General features: G+C 37.0%; 1 protein-coding gene across 5 annotated transcripts in view; it reads right to left on the bottom strand.

Annotated features, from left to right (window-relative positions):
* Positions 1 to 15,966, bottom strand: part of MCTP2 (multiple C2 and transmembrane domain containing 2) — a 189,449-nt gene that overhangs the window by 138,682 nt on the left and 34,801 nt on the right. The window contains exons 4-7 of one of the 5 annotated variants that reach the window (XM_059912573.1): positions 8,832 to 8,974; positions 8,018 to 8,094; positions 7,417 to 7,528; positions 3,306 to 3,341 (exon numbers count right to left, since the gene is read on the bottom strand). In XM_059912573.1, coding sequence (XP_059768556.1) covers positions 3,306 to 3,341; positions 7,417 to 7,528; positions 8,018 to 8,094; positions 8,832 to 8,974 — 368 coding nt within the window. Of the gene's footprint in view, positions 1 to 3,305; positions 3,342 to 5,572; positions 5,741 to 7,416; positions 7,529 to 8,017; positions 8,095 to 8,831; positions 8,975 to 15,966 lie in introns of those variants that run through there. The other 4 variants (XM_059912567.1, XM_059912568.1, XM_059912569.1 and 1 more) reach the window with 4 other exon arrangements.

Genomic DNA, 15,966 nt, shown 5'->3' with positions numbered 1-15,966 from the left:
AGAACAGGTGATGGAAAAGCTGAGACGCCAAATAGAGTATATTGAGAAAAGTTAAGGTCAGTGACAGGAGGAAGAAGCCAGCACTCTTAGGCTGGAGTGAGGGCGGGGCGGGCGGACTTTCTGTAAAGTTCCAGGTAGTAAGAATTAGGGTCTGCCCCAAGTACTCAACTCTTCCATGTCAGCCAGAGGCAGTGCATACGCAAATGAGTGCATGAGTGCAGCTGCGCTCCGATCAAACTTTATTTGCAGAAGCAGACACAGGGCTGAATTTTGCACTCAGGCTGAAGTTCAATGACCCCTGGGCTAGAGAGAGAAAAAGTTTAAATGCTAGGATCAGGGTACAGAAAAAAAATGTTGCACTAGGTACAGGGATATCTTTTACCTTAAATGGCTGACACATAATTGCATAAAACAATGGGTCAGAAGAGGGGCCATGTGAGAATAAATACTTATCTCAGTGCAAATTATCTAAAATAAAGAAAGTCCATAACTAAAAAGGCACTGTGGTCACTCATAATACAGTCCCAAATGAAAGGGCAAGGGTGTGGTGTGTATATATGCAGATTTTCTGAATACAATCAGTGACCCATCAATTCCATATTTTATCATCATGTTTTTATCCCATTAGACTATTTGATGTAAGAGAAGTAACTGCTGTTAATTTTCTATCTCTGTAACTGTGATATACATTAGAAAGTGAGAAGTAAGGTTTGGAAACAGATCTATTCACAGAAAAGATTGTGCATAGTAAATATCTAAAAAGAAGTAGTTATCTGATTCAGTTCCTTTCAAATAAGATTTTCAGTTCTCTCTTTAAAAGGCTCATTAGAAGGAAAACAAAGGCTTTTGTATGAAACCTAAAGCTATTTTTTAAAGGCAATCTCTATGTATTTACTGTATTAAAATCAAGGTCAGTATCAAAATCAAGGAAACGGGGAATTCTCTGGCAGTCCAGTGGTTAGGACTCCGTGCTTTCACTGTCAAGGGTGCAGGTTCAATCCCTGGTTGGGGAACTAAGCCCACGAGAGACCAAAAAAAAAAAAAAAAAAATCAGGAAATGCTTTAGAATACAGTCCACAAAGACTCTGCCATTCTGGGTCCCTCTAGATGATGCAAAATTATAAACTTATGGGTCTAAGAGCAATTATTTAAATAAAGTTAAGTTATTATAAGAATAAGATTGAGGTGAAAGAGTCAAAGACATTTTATAGGTAATACATCACTTAGGACTAGTAAAATTTTAGATACTCATAGTAAGTAATCTTCTTTATATTAAACTTCTGTTACCTTATTTTTAAATATAATATGGAAATCCTAAAAAAGAAGCTTATAGTTTAAAAATACCAAGATAGGTTGATCAGGGTATTTTAACTACTTACACAGAGGGTTAATCACAGAGTCTACAGATTTTCCACACGACTCATTTTCATAAGCTAAATTAGAAGCTATCTCATGTTTTCCTCCAAAACTGCAAACTCTAAGCAGCAAAATGTCAACCTAACAATTGAAATTCTTCACCAATATATAAATGGCATCTCTCATATAAGATCACGAGTGAGTAGCTTTCAATGACCTATATTCATCTAAGGTTTTATTAAACATTGTATTAGGTTTGGGCATTTAGTCTCTGAGCCCAGTGCACTGAAGTCAAAATTCTCGAAACTACAATGATAGGGAAAAAAAGAAGATGACAGTTCCAGGATCCTCTGTTCCTTTCATATTTTTGATATCTTTATCCCGGCCGTCAACATTTTTCCTCCCCCTCTTCATTCTTTTGGCTGTTCTTCCTAACCTCTTCTGTCCTCCTCTAGACTCCCATATTCCCCAAGCTCACAATTTTTCTTTCTAGCCTTTATGTTCTTCTGCAAACCGCCAGTGCTCTTCCACAGGCCGGAGCTCCCTAACTAAAGATGGTTATTGATGTACAGTACCAGTGTTTTAGTGCAGCAGCAGAATCAATAAATGAGAAAATACTGCTTTGTCAGGTTTCGCCAGAGCATGCTGGGAAACTTTACTGCTCCGAATGGTTACAGCAACTCTTAATACATGAGAGGGAGAGCCGGGCTCCCTTCTGCAGAGAGAAATGATGTTCTTCTACCCTCTAGTGACTATAAAGGAATAAGACAAAAGTTGGAGGAATTTTTGAGACCACTTCACATGATTATTTATTGTCTCTTAAGTTTATTTCTAAAAAGAACCAGAGTCTTGGAAACCAAGTGAACAGGGAAGATTAAAAAAAAAAAAAAAAGAAAACCACCTTAGCCTGGTTATTTTTAAAGTGCTCAAAAATGCAAAGGATATACATTTTAGGAAGAGTCAGAACTTTGATTCCTCTGAATTTTAAAAAGCAAGGTTTAGAAAGTTTACCTTCTTTCCTAGGGACTAGTCAGGTTACAAATCTCTCCCTCTCTCTCTTTCACATACACACCCTCTTACAAACACACGAAATCTTTGTTTCAATCTCCTTATTTTATAGAGAAGTAAACAACTGCAGTGTGGTGAGGTTAGAAATGAGAAATGGCATATATCTGTGTACACATGTGTGTGTATAAATAAATGCATATACAGAGATTGTCCACGCACCCTCCCCTCATACACGGACACATCACGGCCACCTCCATCTTGGTTGTTCCTTTTTTAAAAGCAGTAGACCTGCTAAAGTAAGTTATACATAATATTTTTGGTTTTGTTTACATTTACATTAATTTTGACATTTAGTCACTTAAGTTACAATGTGTTACCTTAATAACCTGATAATAACACATCCCTACCTTGGTACACCTATACTTTTTATAAATTGCACAGAAGTATGTAATTGTTTAAAATGATACTAACAATGTAAAAAAGTCACTGGTATTTCATGGAGAAATCTTTAAAGAAACGCTCACAAAAAAAAAAAGGTAAAATAAAAGTAATATAAAAAAGATTTATAAAATATACCACGTATTCTTCTCAATCTTTTCACTGTCCTTATAACAGTTTCCACCGAATGGTAAATAGCTTTCTAAAGGACTAAATCTAACTGCACTACAACTCCAAATAATTCAAGCTTAATGAAGTGTAACATTCTAACATGACCGGTACATATAAAATGTCAACACTAAAACAAGTGTAAGTTCAAACATCTGGCTATGCCCTTATTAAATGAAATTTTAAAAGGGAGTTTGTTTCCTTTTTATTCATAACAGCAGTAAGAGGAAAAGAAAGCCTTTCCATGTAAAGGTTGGATAATAATCTTGTCTACATTTGTCTTTGCTACAAAGGTGATCCACATGATGTAAAGGAAAAAAAACAGCTGTATTTACCTTGCTGGCACTTAACTGCTTCCGATTTGACCAACGCTAAGGATTATGTCCATTGAATCGTGAAAAATGGCAAAATAAAAGAGAGAAATAGAGCCGTTAACAACATGATGATGTTATCATGCTAGTTAGATGGTGCAGACTATATTTGAACAACTGACACCCACATTCTAAGGTTTCAGAGGAAACACATTTGAGCAAGAAAATAGTTAGAAACCTAGAAAAATCACATTTCTGTGCTTGTGTTACATCATTTTCTCACAGTATTCAAAAATGAAAAGACAAGGACACAGAATACTGCTCAGTCCTTACAGGTACATTTATGTTTTTATTTGCCTGAAAACACTCTAATTTTACCTCGAAAAGCAAAGTGGAAAGGCAGGTTTTTTCTACCTGAAATATTCAGATAGCATTATAAAAATGTTTAAGAAATTCATGGACAAAGTTAGTTCATGTTTAGGTTTCTGTAGTTTTAGATACTAGAAAAAAATAATTCCATTGCCCTCTGATGAGAAAATCTCAATATTTGAAATAATAGGAAAAACAATCTGAGTCATTTCTTCACAATGAAGAAAAATAGGCTAATGTACCAGTGAGGGAGGGAAGAAAAAAATGTTCTGAACAGCCAGTAACTTCACCACTGTTCTCTTTTGATCTTTCATTTGTCGAGCTAAGACTGCTGAATTTCGTCTACAATTAAAGTTCTCTCCTAACAAAATCCTCTCATTACTCCTGTCACCATCCAGTACTGCAAAGCTCTACTCTGGCTGGTTAACCAGCTAACTGGATGTTAAAACTTGGAAAAATTTGGCAGATTACAACTCAATTATGAATCTAATTGAGCAGCCCATAGTAACTATTATGAGTAAGGAAAAAAAATGCCTTTAGGCAAATGACCTATCCACATTGCCAATAAGTCTCCCCAGTAAATTAGAAACCAGAAAACAAATTGTCTTTGGGGAAAATCCACTTATATTCCAGGGACCAGCAAGTAGAAACGCTGGTACAAAAATGTCTTGAAAATATTCTTCAGGAAAAACACTTTCCCTGGTGAAACTGTTAAGCTCAACCACTCAGCATGTGACCCAGAGTTATAGATACTACAATCTGGGTATTAAAATCAGTTCTTTTTGTATTTTCCCAACAACATATGAACAAATATTTTCAACCAGAACAACCACTAAAATTAATCACCATCTTGTAGGTACACGTGGCTATTCTTAAATAGCCTTTTGAAATACAATTCATTTGATTTTTATATCACCAAAGATTAAAAAATAGATAAGGAAATTAATGGAAAATGAGTATTACTGTCTGCTTACTACAATACTAAGAGCTACCATATATCGGGTGTCTACTCCATGCTAAGCACTATATTTGATCATCTTGACCTTTACAAACCTATAAAATAGATAATCTTTCTTTTAAATCCTCATTTCACAAATTGTAGCTGAGAATTAAGTAATTCTGTGAATTTGACCTGATCACTTAACTTCTCAAAACTAAAAATAGTGGAGTCAGGATTCAAACCCAGGCAGTCTGATGACAGAGCTCATAATTATAACTAAAATCCTATTTTTGCTGAGAAAAAAAGACAGAGGGCAGGTTTATCAGCCCTCCACCCAGTGCCTTACCCCTTAACTGCACCATGCCCGTATGCACTTAAATCCCTGGCCCTGAGGGTCAATTCACAGACATTTTGCATATGTTAAGATTTTTACTGGCTTGGCTCTAAAGCAACAAAGACTGCCTCAGTGACAACGGGAAGAAATATGGGTACAAAACCGAGAATTCAAACTGAAATCTCTCCATCAGGCTTTAAATTAAAATGGAAATTTGTAAACAAATTATTCCCAAATAATCTCAGTCTCCCGTGTTAGTTACCCCATTTAAAACCCCAATATAAGAATATCTTTAAATACTAACTTAAACTCAATGAAAAGATCAACAGTTTTCTGATACCTACTCTATCCAAAGGGTCCCTGATATGCATTGTAAGTTGAAAAGCCACACATGGCCAAGGATAAATCATTCCTTGCTCAGGTATACTTTGAACAAGTATATAAACAGAAAAATAACACTACCAATCAGAACAAATAGAACAGGCATTACCATTATTATTATTTCTATAATACCCCATTTTATTTATATATGTACATCTATATACACGTATATGTATATATATGTATGTACACTCATATATACAGTAAATATATTGTACACTAGACCCTGCCAGACAAGCAAAGAACAAAGAAAATGAGAAACCATACCAGCAAGTAGATAATGCGTACCATCTGACAAACTCTCAAAAACGGGGTGGAGGAGTCAAGGAAAGAAGGGCCAAACTAAATAGGATGACAAGTGTGTCTCCTTTTAGGGCTCTGAAAAGATAGGCTTTGAGATGTTTTCCAAAAACAAACTCAAGCTGCATTGAGTATTAATTGCTCTGCAATTTGAAATAAATTTTGACTGAAATGGCTCTACTTAAGAACTCCAAATTTTGGCAAAATTTCAACATATTTTAAGTGCCAGAAGTACTGCTAAATAGGATCCAATACACTACAGAAAAATCCACTTGTGGAATAAATATACAGCTATTACGCAGCTGAAATATGCAGCTATCTTCATGAGGTCATTATCCAAGTTTACAAACCCCACTTAAACATGTAAGAAATTTTCAGAACATATCAGCTGGCAATTATGCAACCATGTGGCAAATAATATGCTCATTTCCATGGCATGTCATTGTAACCTGGCATCCAGCTCAAGGAACCGGTAACCTACTGGATGCCCTGCCACTGAATCCGATGGCAATGCCATCAAAACTAAGAGACGTTAAAGGAAATCCCTCCGTCACTATGTTGGGTAGAAAAAAAAAATATTTTTGACATGTTTAAGACATTTTAACATCAAAATATCAATGTTATTGAGGCCTCAGGTTTTAACAGTGCCACTTCTTAATTAATAAATAGAGATATCCCCCCCAAAGTTATCAAGTAAATGCTTATAAGTAAAGAATTCAAATTAAAAATAGCAACTGTTTAGTTGACCCTCTGGCAATTGAAAAATCACTGTGCATTTTTTTTGTTGTTTTTTTTACTCCTTTAAACTATCTTCAGTGAGTTTACTAGTAAATCACTCATGATTTTCATCATGAAAATAAATTACAACTAACAGCAAAGGTAATGTCAAAATGAAGAATATTCTCCACACTGACCTCACTGACTCAATTCAAGAGGTATTATTGGAGGCCTACTTTATAAACAGGCTTCAGATTTTCATACCAGATTCTAAACATGCTGAAATTTTAACACATCTTAGTCCTTTTTCAAGTAGCTGTTTTTAATTGGCTTTTTAAATACCTTTCAAATAAATGACAATCCAAGATGCTTTCATTCTCATTTTCATTCTTGGAACTTTAAGGTATAATACCAGAATATAAAATAAGATTATGGTTTGTATTCACATATTTGCTCCTAAAAACAGAGTCCCCATCATACTGTCACAAAATCCAATGCTTTTTGATGTTACAGACATCTTCAATAGGTAATGCATTAACTAGAAATTTCCATGTAATAGACTAGAGAATATTAAATGTGTGTCTTCCCAGAAGAACTCTCAATAGAAAATTTGGTAGCTAAAAGAAAAAGGAAGATGAAACGGAAATGCTGCAAATGTATACTTGATCACCTTAGTAACGTACAACACAATGACTAAATCCTGGGGACAGCTTTTCATAACTAAATAATGCCTAAGTCATCTAGTACCTAAGAAAACAGTAAATGGAAACCTTAACATTTAGAAAAAGCATATTTTGTATGATCTGTGACACGCAAACCATAAGCAGCATAAACATTTAATAACAGCAATAGTATTATTGCTACAATATTAATAATGTTTACATCCCTAGCCAAAATAGAGATCATTCCGTACTGGATTTCTTTCCAGGTTTCCAAAAGAAAGGGTGTACGTTATCACAGATAGGTACTTTAAGTCTCTATGCAGTTTTTCCCCCTACCCAAATAAATACAAAAATGTCAGTCATCTGGCAACCCAATTATCAAAGAAAAGTTGCAATGGAGAATTTTAAAAAGAAAAAAAGGGTCACACTCACGTGTCTCTTGAAATCACACTGTTTTACTACTAGGTTCAAATTTAATACAATCACTCCCATGTCATCTTCTAAACTGTTTGGATCTTCCAATTTTAAAATATGTTCAGTCGTTCTATAAGCAAAAAGCAACAAATGACGGTAGCACTTATTGGTAGTACTTTATAGCCTTAGAATACATCAGGAGCTTATGATAAAAATCTCCTACCTCTGAACAGGGGTGAGACACAAGTTAAAAAAAAGCACCAGATTCAGTGAAAATAAACCAACCATCTTCAGGGTAGAGAAACTGTTTGGCATTGCCTAATTCAACAGTTGGTCAACTGATTCTTCTCCCCTACTGCCCAAAGAAAATGTAAATACTTGTTTTAATTTTAAGGTAAGTAGGTTAATGAACACGAAAGTACAAAATTCAATACACCTTTTAGGTTACGTTATAGAAGATGTAATATCTGACCAATATATATTTGGGAGCTAAAAAGCAAAAATTATAGAAAAACTCACATTTTAAAGCACTCTTTCATTTATTCAGATTTTGTCATTTGATTATCTTGAGTTCCCTCTAAAATTCACTAATAACAACTAGATGGTAAAATTACAATACCTGTTAAGCTCAAGATCACTCAGAACGACAAATGCAGAACCCATGAAATCAGATATAGTTAAATCTCGATCATACACCTACAAAGAAGAAGGGGGCCAGTAACACACATTAATATGGCAAACCAACTGAGTATATCAAAGTATGGATAAATGCAATAGGCTGGGAATTTTGAATTCAGTTTTCTAGATCTAAAAATAATTTGCACAGTATAAAGAAGAATTTAACCAAGCTGATGGAGAGAACAAAATTATTCAAACCTGTGCATTTTGCTTACTATGGCCAAAATAACAGAAAATACTTTTAAGGCAGTATTCATATGCATTAAGATACTATGCACAATGGACCACTCTCTGTAGTTTAAATGGTCTCTCAATAAAATTTAGTATTTTCCACAGTGAGCAAGTCTGCCAATTAAATAGAAATTTGCTAAATATTCTATAGCAATCCCATCCTGCACTCAACTCATGCAGTTTTAACCCAGATGTTAGAGCAATTGACGCTTACAACTGGTAGCTTAAAGCTCTCTGAGAAAGGCTTTAGTACTTGTCACCACTGCACTGGCAGTAATAATTCTTCCACATTCAGTAAGTTTAAATACAATCAATGGAGATATTATTTTCACTCTGCTAGATCTGAGAGTAACATACAGTTTGACCAAGGGTAAAAAGAATCCCTTCCATACTTATATTTTTAACCCAGTGCTTAGGAATGATACAAGAATGAATTTGGGGAAGTTGACTTTTAAGAGGGCGAAGATGGCTGAGAAATAAATGTTTTTAATAAAAGAGCAGATTTGAAAGTCATCTGGGATTACCTTCACATGCAGCTTTTGATCAAGGCTTTGTATTGGCAATAAGACTATCTCGTCCCAAACTGGGTTCAAGTTCTTATATATGACTTTACTTTTGTACACAGTCTTCCCATTCAGCTTAAATTTCACATAGGGATCACTCGTGCCTTTAAATGAAAAAGAGAACAAGACAGGTTTTAAAAATATACGTAAAAAGCCTAGGATCTCCATAAAGTAAAGATTCTTTCCACGCTCTCCAGGCTCAAAGCACTTCACTGAGCACACCCAGAACAAATGTCTCCCTGCACAGAGACTGAGGGCCCCAGAGGTGGAGAGGGGAGAGAAGTGAAACAATCTGGGGTAAATGACTGATTCTTCTTTGCCTTTCGTGGTAGAATATAAATGGGCTCCTTGAGCTTTTTCTGTTTGGTTTCATTGTGGGTATGTCATCACTCTCTTACCCACAAAAAAATTCAAGAAATAAAATCCACCAGCACCAGCCAAGCATCTCAGGAGTCCTGGGGAGAAGCCCACTCCTCCTAAGAATGGCAGTGAGTCAGTGAAAATGGAAAGAAACCATTTTCAAACATTTGGCCAGATGGCTGACTCAACAGAACCCTGTACTTTATAATATAATCATAATAAATCAATCAATCCCTGGAACCACCGACTCAAAAGATGGGGCCTGGGGACTCAGACCGGAACGGGGGGCGTAGAGATTAAACTGACAAAGTTGCCATTCTTCGCCACCCCCCGCACCTGTGGTAAAGCAGAGAACATTGTCTCCCCCTGGCCAGCTGAACGCCCCTCAACAAGGCCCTCCGACCCGCCGGCCTCGGGCCAACACCCTTGACCTGCTGCCTCCTCCCGGGAAGCTTTGAAAAGGAATGAATAATGTCCCGCTATAGCCACTATGTCCAAAGCAGAAAGAAGGGCCGATGATGGACCCTCCTCCACATTTTTCAGATCAGTTGAGGAAAAAAAAAATGCCCACAAACATAATACCAGGATTAATGTGTTGTGCAAGTGTGTTACATGCATGCAAGTGTGCCATCATACTCGGGACACAGAACAGTGACCGGGACATACTTGCACATTACTACCTAGTGAAGGATGAATAAAGGAGGCACAAATAAATGAATAATCCACGAGGGCATGAATGCAGGCCAGCCGATAATGCTACAAAGAAAGGAAAAAAATCTAATTTGGGGAGGTACGCTGGTATAATTCATCGTGAACCATGCTCTGAATAAGTGCTCAAAGACCAACAGTCTGTTTTGTTCACTGACACATTCCAGGTGCCTTGGACAATGCCCAGCAGAGGCCTCCACAGATTTACTGACATGAGTTCTTGATATTAAAGTCAAGCCAATGTAGTCGAAGAATATTACATCAAAAATTAATTAGGCTACTCGGTCACAAACATTTCCAACTCGTTAATACCCACCATGAATTATTTCAATCATTTTTTTTTTTTCCAGCTCTTTCTGAGGTTTCTGCAGGATGGAAAACTCCTGAACATGAATGCAATTCTTATCCCAACTATTTTAACTGGGAGTCACATCACTTGGGGGCAAGATAATACACATTGGCTAAAAGTCTTAACAGCGTAACCAAGGTTATCATTTGGATAATTCAGCCATTCCAGTATGGCAAGGCTACTAACTTTCAAACAAAGAAATCAAGCTACACATATACACATATACATATTCGACACTCACGTTTTAAGTTTGGCAACAAAGGGGCAGAAACCCAGCAGTCTTTACTTTAAACCTGGACACACACACACTCGCACACGCTGAAGCAGCAATTCTGAGCAGGATAGTAAAAATGAAGGCATTCCCACCCATTCAGTGGAATAGTCACTAGTGAGTCAGTAATCTGTCCACACCCCCTCTTTGAGAGTACAAGAGAACACCTGCGGCAAGTCAGATTTTAACAGTCATTCTGATATATATAGATTAAAAAAAAAAAAAAAGTGGGGGGAAAACTCTAATAAAAAGAGGCCTTTAATTAAATGAAATTGCCACTCTGGGATCAGGCCTTCATGCTTGTCAGCGTGCTCTCAAAATAAACATCTCAAAACCAGGCCTCGGTGGTGTCACTTTCTCACAGGCAAAGCATACTGGGTAATCCCCAGGCATCTTGACAGCTACATAATGTTCAAACTGTTTCACGGGTGAATGGCAGCAGTTGCGTGAAAGAAAATATTAATGTCTGGAATTAATAGAAAAAGGGACCAGGGTTTACAAAGCCAAACAAGGAACCAGGGTGTCAAGTGAGTACGGCGTTAATTGTTAGGGAAAATTTGAGAAGGGGGGGCAGGGGGCACGTAGTGATTTTTTTCTCTCTGAGCCTAAGTGCCTCACTGTCAGGCAAGTGACATCTTAACTAGGCAGGTTCTGAAAAGGGGTCGCCACTCAGGAATGCAATGCCCAGATTATACAAATGATGAGATGACACCTGAATGGGTGGACTTTAACCTTTCTTTCACAGGGCGCTTCATGAACAATGAGGCTCCTTGGAATAAAGAGGTAGCGTGGAACTTTGGGAGGAGAATGAAACTAGGAGGCCGGAGACGGTGCCTCCCTCCTGGGGTCGCCACCCGTTCTGCCATGTGGACTCAACAGAGTCACGGAGCCTCACATTTAGAATATGTAGCTATCACGCATCCATAGCCAGAGCTTCCTGCTCCCATGCAAAAGGTCCTGTGGTTCTGTGTGTGCTGAGACAGACTGACAGCCACTCACTGGTCCTCCAGAAATGCTGTGCCAATTCACACTCCCGACAACAATGCGGGACAGTCCTTATTTCTGCTCCTGACGCTCTGGATGGCCACGCCTCCCTTGACCCTGTACCTGTCAGGCCCGCTAACGTCACTCACGTGCCACAAACACAGGCTGCCTCAGAGCATGGCTCAGTGTTACTGAGTACTAAGGGGGATGGCAAAGAAAGATCCATCCCAGAGCCTTTTCTTCTGTACCTGGCGTGCAGCAGGCAGACGGTATATATAACCCAAGGTCCAAGAGGTAAGTAAGAGTCAAAATAGAATAGAACTTGGAGGTTATGCTAGTTCACAGGCGGGAAAGGTTAGTTCCAGCTGGGGTATCAGTGGAGGCTGAAATAAAGGAGATGGGAATTGAAACATGGGCAGATCTGGCCAAGCGGAAAAGGACTGAGGCCATTTGGGCTGGAGGAATCGGCACTGAAAGGGGAAAGAGGCCAAAATGACTAGATCTGTGCGGTGCCAAGCAAGCATTTCAATTCATCCAGAAATTAAGGGGGAAAAATGTATAGTGAGAAAGTTAAAAACCCCGGTTTTGAGTCAGACTGAAGTGCCTTAAAAATCACAAAATAAGGAGTTAAGTTTTTGTTCTGTAAGAAATATAGGGTAGTTTTGTTTTTCCTGTTCTCTTTTTCTAAATTTTTTAACAAGTGTAATACATGCACATGATTCTGAAAAGTATGAAAGGAAAACTCTCCACCCTCTTAATCTTTCCTCATTCCCATTCCTCACATGCACCAGCTTCTTGAGTGTTTTACAGGAAAAAATACAAGAATTGTTTTTAACTCAAATGTAATCATAATAAATGCACTGGACTCTGTGCTTTCACAACTAAAGTACCTTGAGGCTCTGTTCACATCAGCAATACAGATTCACCAGTTTTTTTTTCTTTTATCAACTGCATACATTTTCATTGTGTTGTTGTATCTTAATTTATGTAACTAGTTACCAAATAATAAACATTTACATCACTTCCAATTTTTTTTTTTTTTTTACTAGCACAAACAATACTACAACAAGCATCCTTGTATGACTATCTCGGAGTTCCTATGTGATTATATTCAAAAAGAACTGCAGGGCAAATGAATGTGTCTTTTCTGGTTCTGACAGCCATTGTCAAATTGTTCTTCCAAAGTCTGTCAAAATTTACACTTCCACCAAGAGTATACGTTTTGTATTTTTTTTCTTTACATGCTCACCAATATTTGATGTCATAAACCTTTACTTTGAAAAAATGGCAGGTAAAAAAAATAGTATCTCCATTTTTCTCTATCATTAACATTTTGAGTAAAGCTTAGGATCTTTCATATTTTAGTGACCTACATTTGTCTTTCTTTGTCAGGGAAATTCTCACCGATATCATTTACCCGTTTTTCTATGGGCTCAAGGTTTTGTCTTTTGCTTATGGATTTGAATGAGCCCTTAATTATGGAAAGCAGCCATTGGCTGTAAATCTTGTCATACTTTGTTTAGACTTACCTTACTTCTTGCAATAAGTTATTTCCATTTTTATTTAGGCAAATTTACCAGTTTTATTTATGGCACTGTCGTTTAACATTCTGCTTAGAAGAATTTTTCGCACTAAAGGATTTTAAGTTAGTTCAGCCATGTTTCTTTCCACTGATTTTGCAGCTTTTCGTTTTTTACACTTAAGTCTTTGGTCCATCTGGAATTATTTTAGTGTGAGAGGGAAGAAAATTCAGGTTTACTTATGAGTAGGAGAGTAAAATGATCAGAGCCAAGCTTCAGAAATATAAATCTGGCAGCAGCTTATAATTTAGAAGGAAGAAGAAAAAGGCTAAAGCGAAGAAACCTGGTAGTTGAGATAACACAGCACCGGGGAGTTGAGGAGACAGCTATACCCAAACTATAAGAAGCATCGATCCAGGGTTTCACAAAGCATGATCCATGGAACACTCATACCTCGAGATGCTCCACGGACTGAAAGGGTTATGTCATCAAAACCACTGGGAAAAGCTGTTTACTCTTTTCTTACTTGGAACTTCCCTATGTAGAGTAAAATATTAAACACAGCTAAGAACTGTATTAATGACAAACAGAAGCAATAATAAAAACAGCTTAAAACTCTTCTACTCTGTATTTCATAAAATTATTTAAATATAGAAAACATTTTACTTGGGGCACCTATGAACGTAATATTAAACTCCTCCAAATCAAAGCTCTGGAAGGTGAAATGCATGCCCAGAGTTGCCTAATATGCATGGTAGGTGAATTATATGAAGATATGATAAATGAATAAACTTTGAAGTAGGATGGGCATGGTGGATTAAACTCCCAGACCTTCCTTTCAGTAACTGTATAACTTTAGGCATCGTAATTTCCTTATGCCTTACTATCTTCACCTGTAGATGGAAAAATGCCAACTTTGTAGAATTATCTTGAGAACTGAATGAACCACTATACTTCGGTAACAAGAGGCTCCAAACGTTTACATAGTATGTGCTTCTATTTATACTATTACTACTCAATTAATTTAAAAGGGGAGAGTGTGTAACAATGTATGCGGTACTAATTAAATATTCATTTACTTTATTTTAGCTGTCCAAGTAACATGCACTGATAATTTGTCTCTATATGTCCCTTCTAAAGGTGTGATGTTTATATCCCCTTCTGTCTTCAAAAGTTGAACAGAAAATTCCTTATGTTATAGCCTTCTCACAGGGATCCCATGTGGTTTGGGAAATTTTCATGAAACAATCTGAGCTGTCTTGGAAGGAATGGGCTGTTTAAAATCTGAAAGTCACTAAGTATTCATGAGTACTAGCTACTGCCCCACCTACAGTCCTAAGGGGATTCATCAGGATTTCAGAGAACTTTGCAGGTTTAATCTTATGAAAATAACAGGCAGCTCAATAAGAAGGACACATAACTCAAGTTTATCATCAGGAGAGAGTCATCAAGAACCATCATATTTGAAGATTCTGTTCTCTTGGCATTTTTTTTTTTTTTAAATGTGTTTGTATGTTTGGTTGTTTTTATAAATTTATTTATTTTATTTTTGGCTGTGTTGGGTCTTCGTTTCTGTGCAAGGGCTTTCTCCAGTTGCGGCGAGCAGGGGCCACTCTTCATCGCGGTGCGCGGGCCTCTCACTATTGCGGCCTCTCGTTGCGGAGCACAGGCTCCAGACGCGCAGGCTCAGTAGTTGTTGCGCACAGGCTTAGTTACTACGCGGCATGTGGGATCTTCCCAGACCAGGGCTCGAACCCGTGTCCCCTGCATCGGCAGGCAGACTCTCAACCACTGCGCCACCAGGGAAGCCCTCTCTTGGCATTTGATTTATCATCCCAAGGGTTATTACCGGATTGAGTGTGTTATGGAAAAGATGGGCAGTATCAACAGGTGAAGTGGTTGAATAGAACAGACAAAATCACATGGACTGGCTCAAGAACTAGCCCAATATGCAAATAAGATAAATCTGTAATGAAACTCCAATTACCAACACCTTTTCTTTGCTTTTTCTAGTATAACAACTCATGGCCATGGTAGTAGAAAAAGCAGAAAGTCAAGATTAATTAAAAAAAAAAAAAAAAAAAGAAAGAAAGAAACAAAATCACCACCATCTAGAAAAGCTTACTATCTTGATATGCACCGAGACTTTACACACACACACTTTTCACAAAAAGGAATCAGCCTTCATATTGTATTCTTTTACCTGCCTTCTTCAGTCAATAACACATCTGTCCCCTTCCATGCCCGTAAATATATTTCTATAAATCAGTTTAATGGTCATTTATGTATCTATTTGTGTGAGTGTATGTGTGTATATATATATATATATATATATATATATATATACACATATGCACTATATCATATAGTTTACATATTATATCATATAGGTTTTTAAAACTATCATTCCTAATTTAAACTAAAAATCCAATGCATTGAATGCAAAAGCTGTATTTGTAGACAAAACCTACTTATTTGTCACCAGCAAAGCTCATTCGCCAAGTTAAAAACTTCAGCCATATAGGGTCTCCAAAAGAAACGTGGTCTTAAGCTAGAAAAGTTTCCTAATTAAATGCATTTCTCAGAGTTGTTGTTTGTTTATGAAAGGAAATGATCTCCATAATTTTACACGAAGTTCACATTTTGTAATACCTGAGAACTTTTCTCAGGGAATCTTAAGAGTTCAGTTTCAAGTCAATAATTATTTACTAAGTCTTTAGGGAAACTGAGATACACATAGATGAATTCATTCTGCATAAAAAGATTTGAACACATATGAAAAGCATAAATTTGACTTTTTTCCTATCCTCTGGCTTAAGAGTAATAAGATTCATTATATTTATACACATATCTTTAGATTCTTTGCAATATATATACCTATTTGGAATGTTTCTTCTTGCCAGA

Source organism: Balaenoptera ricei, chromosome 2, assembly GCF_028023285.1.
Source record: "Balaenoptera ricei isolate mBalRic1 chromosome 2, mBalRic1.hap2, whole genome shotgun sequence".
In the NCBI taxonomy this organism is placed as follows: Eukaryota; Metazoa; Chordata; class Mammalia; order Artiodactyla; family Balaenopteridae; genus Balaenoptera; species Balaenoptera ricei.
This window is presented reverse-complemented; position numbering and strand designations above follow the sequence as displayed.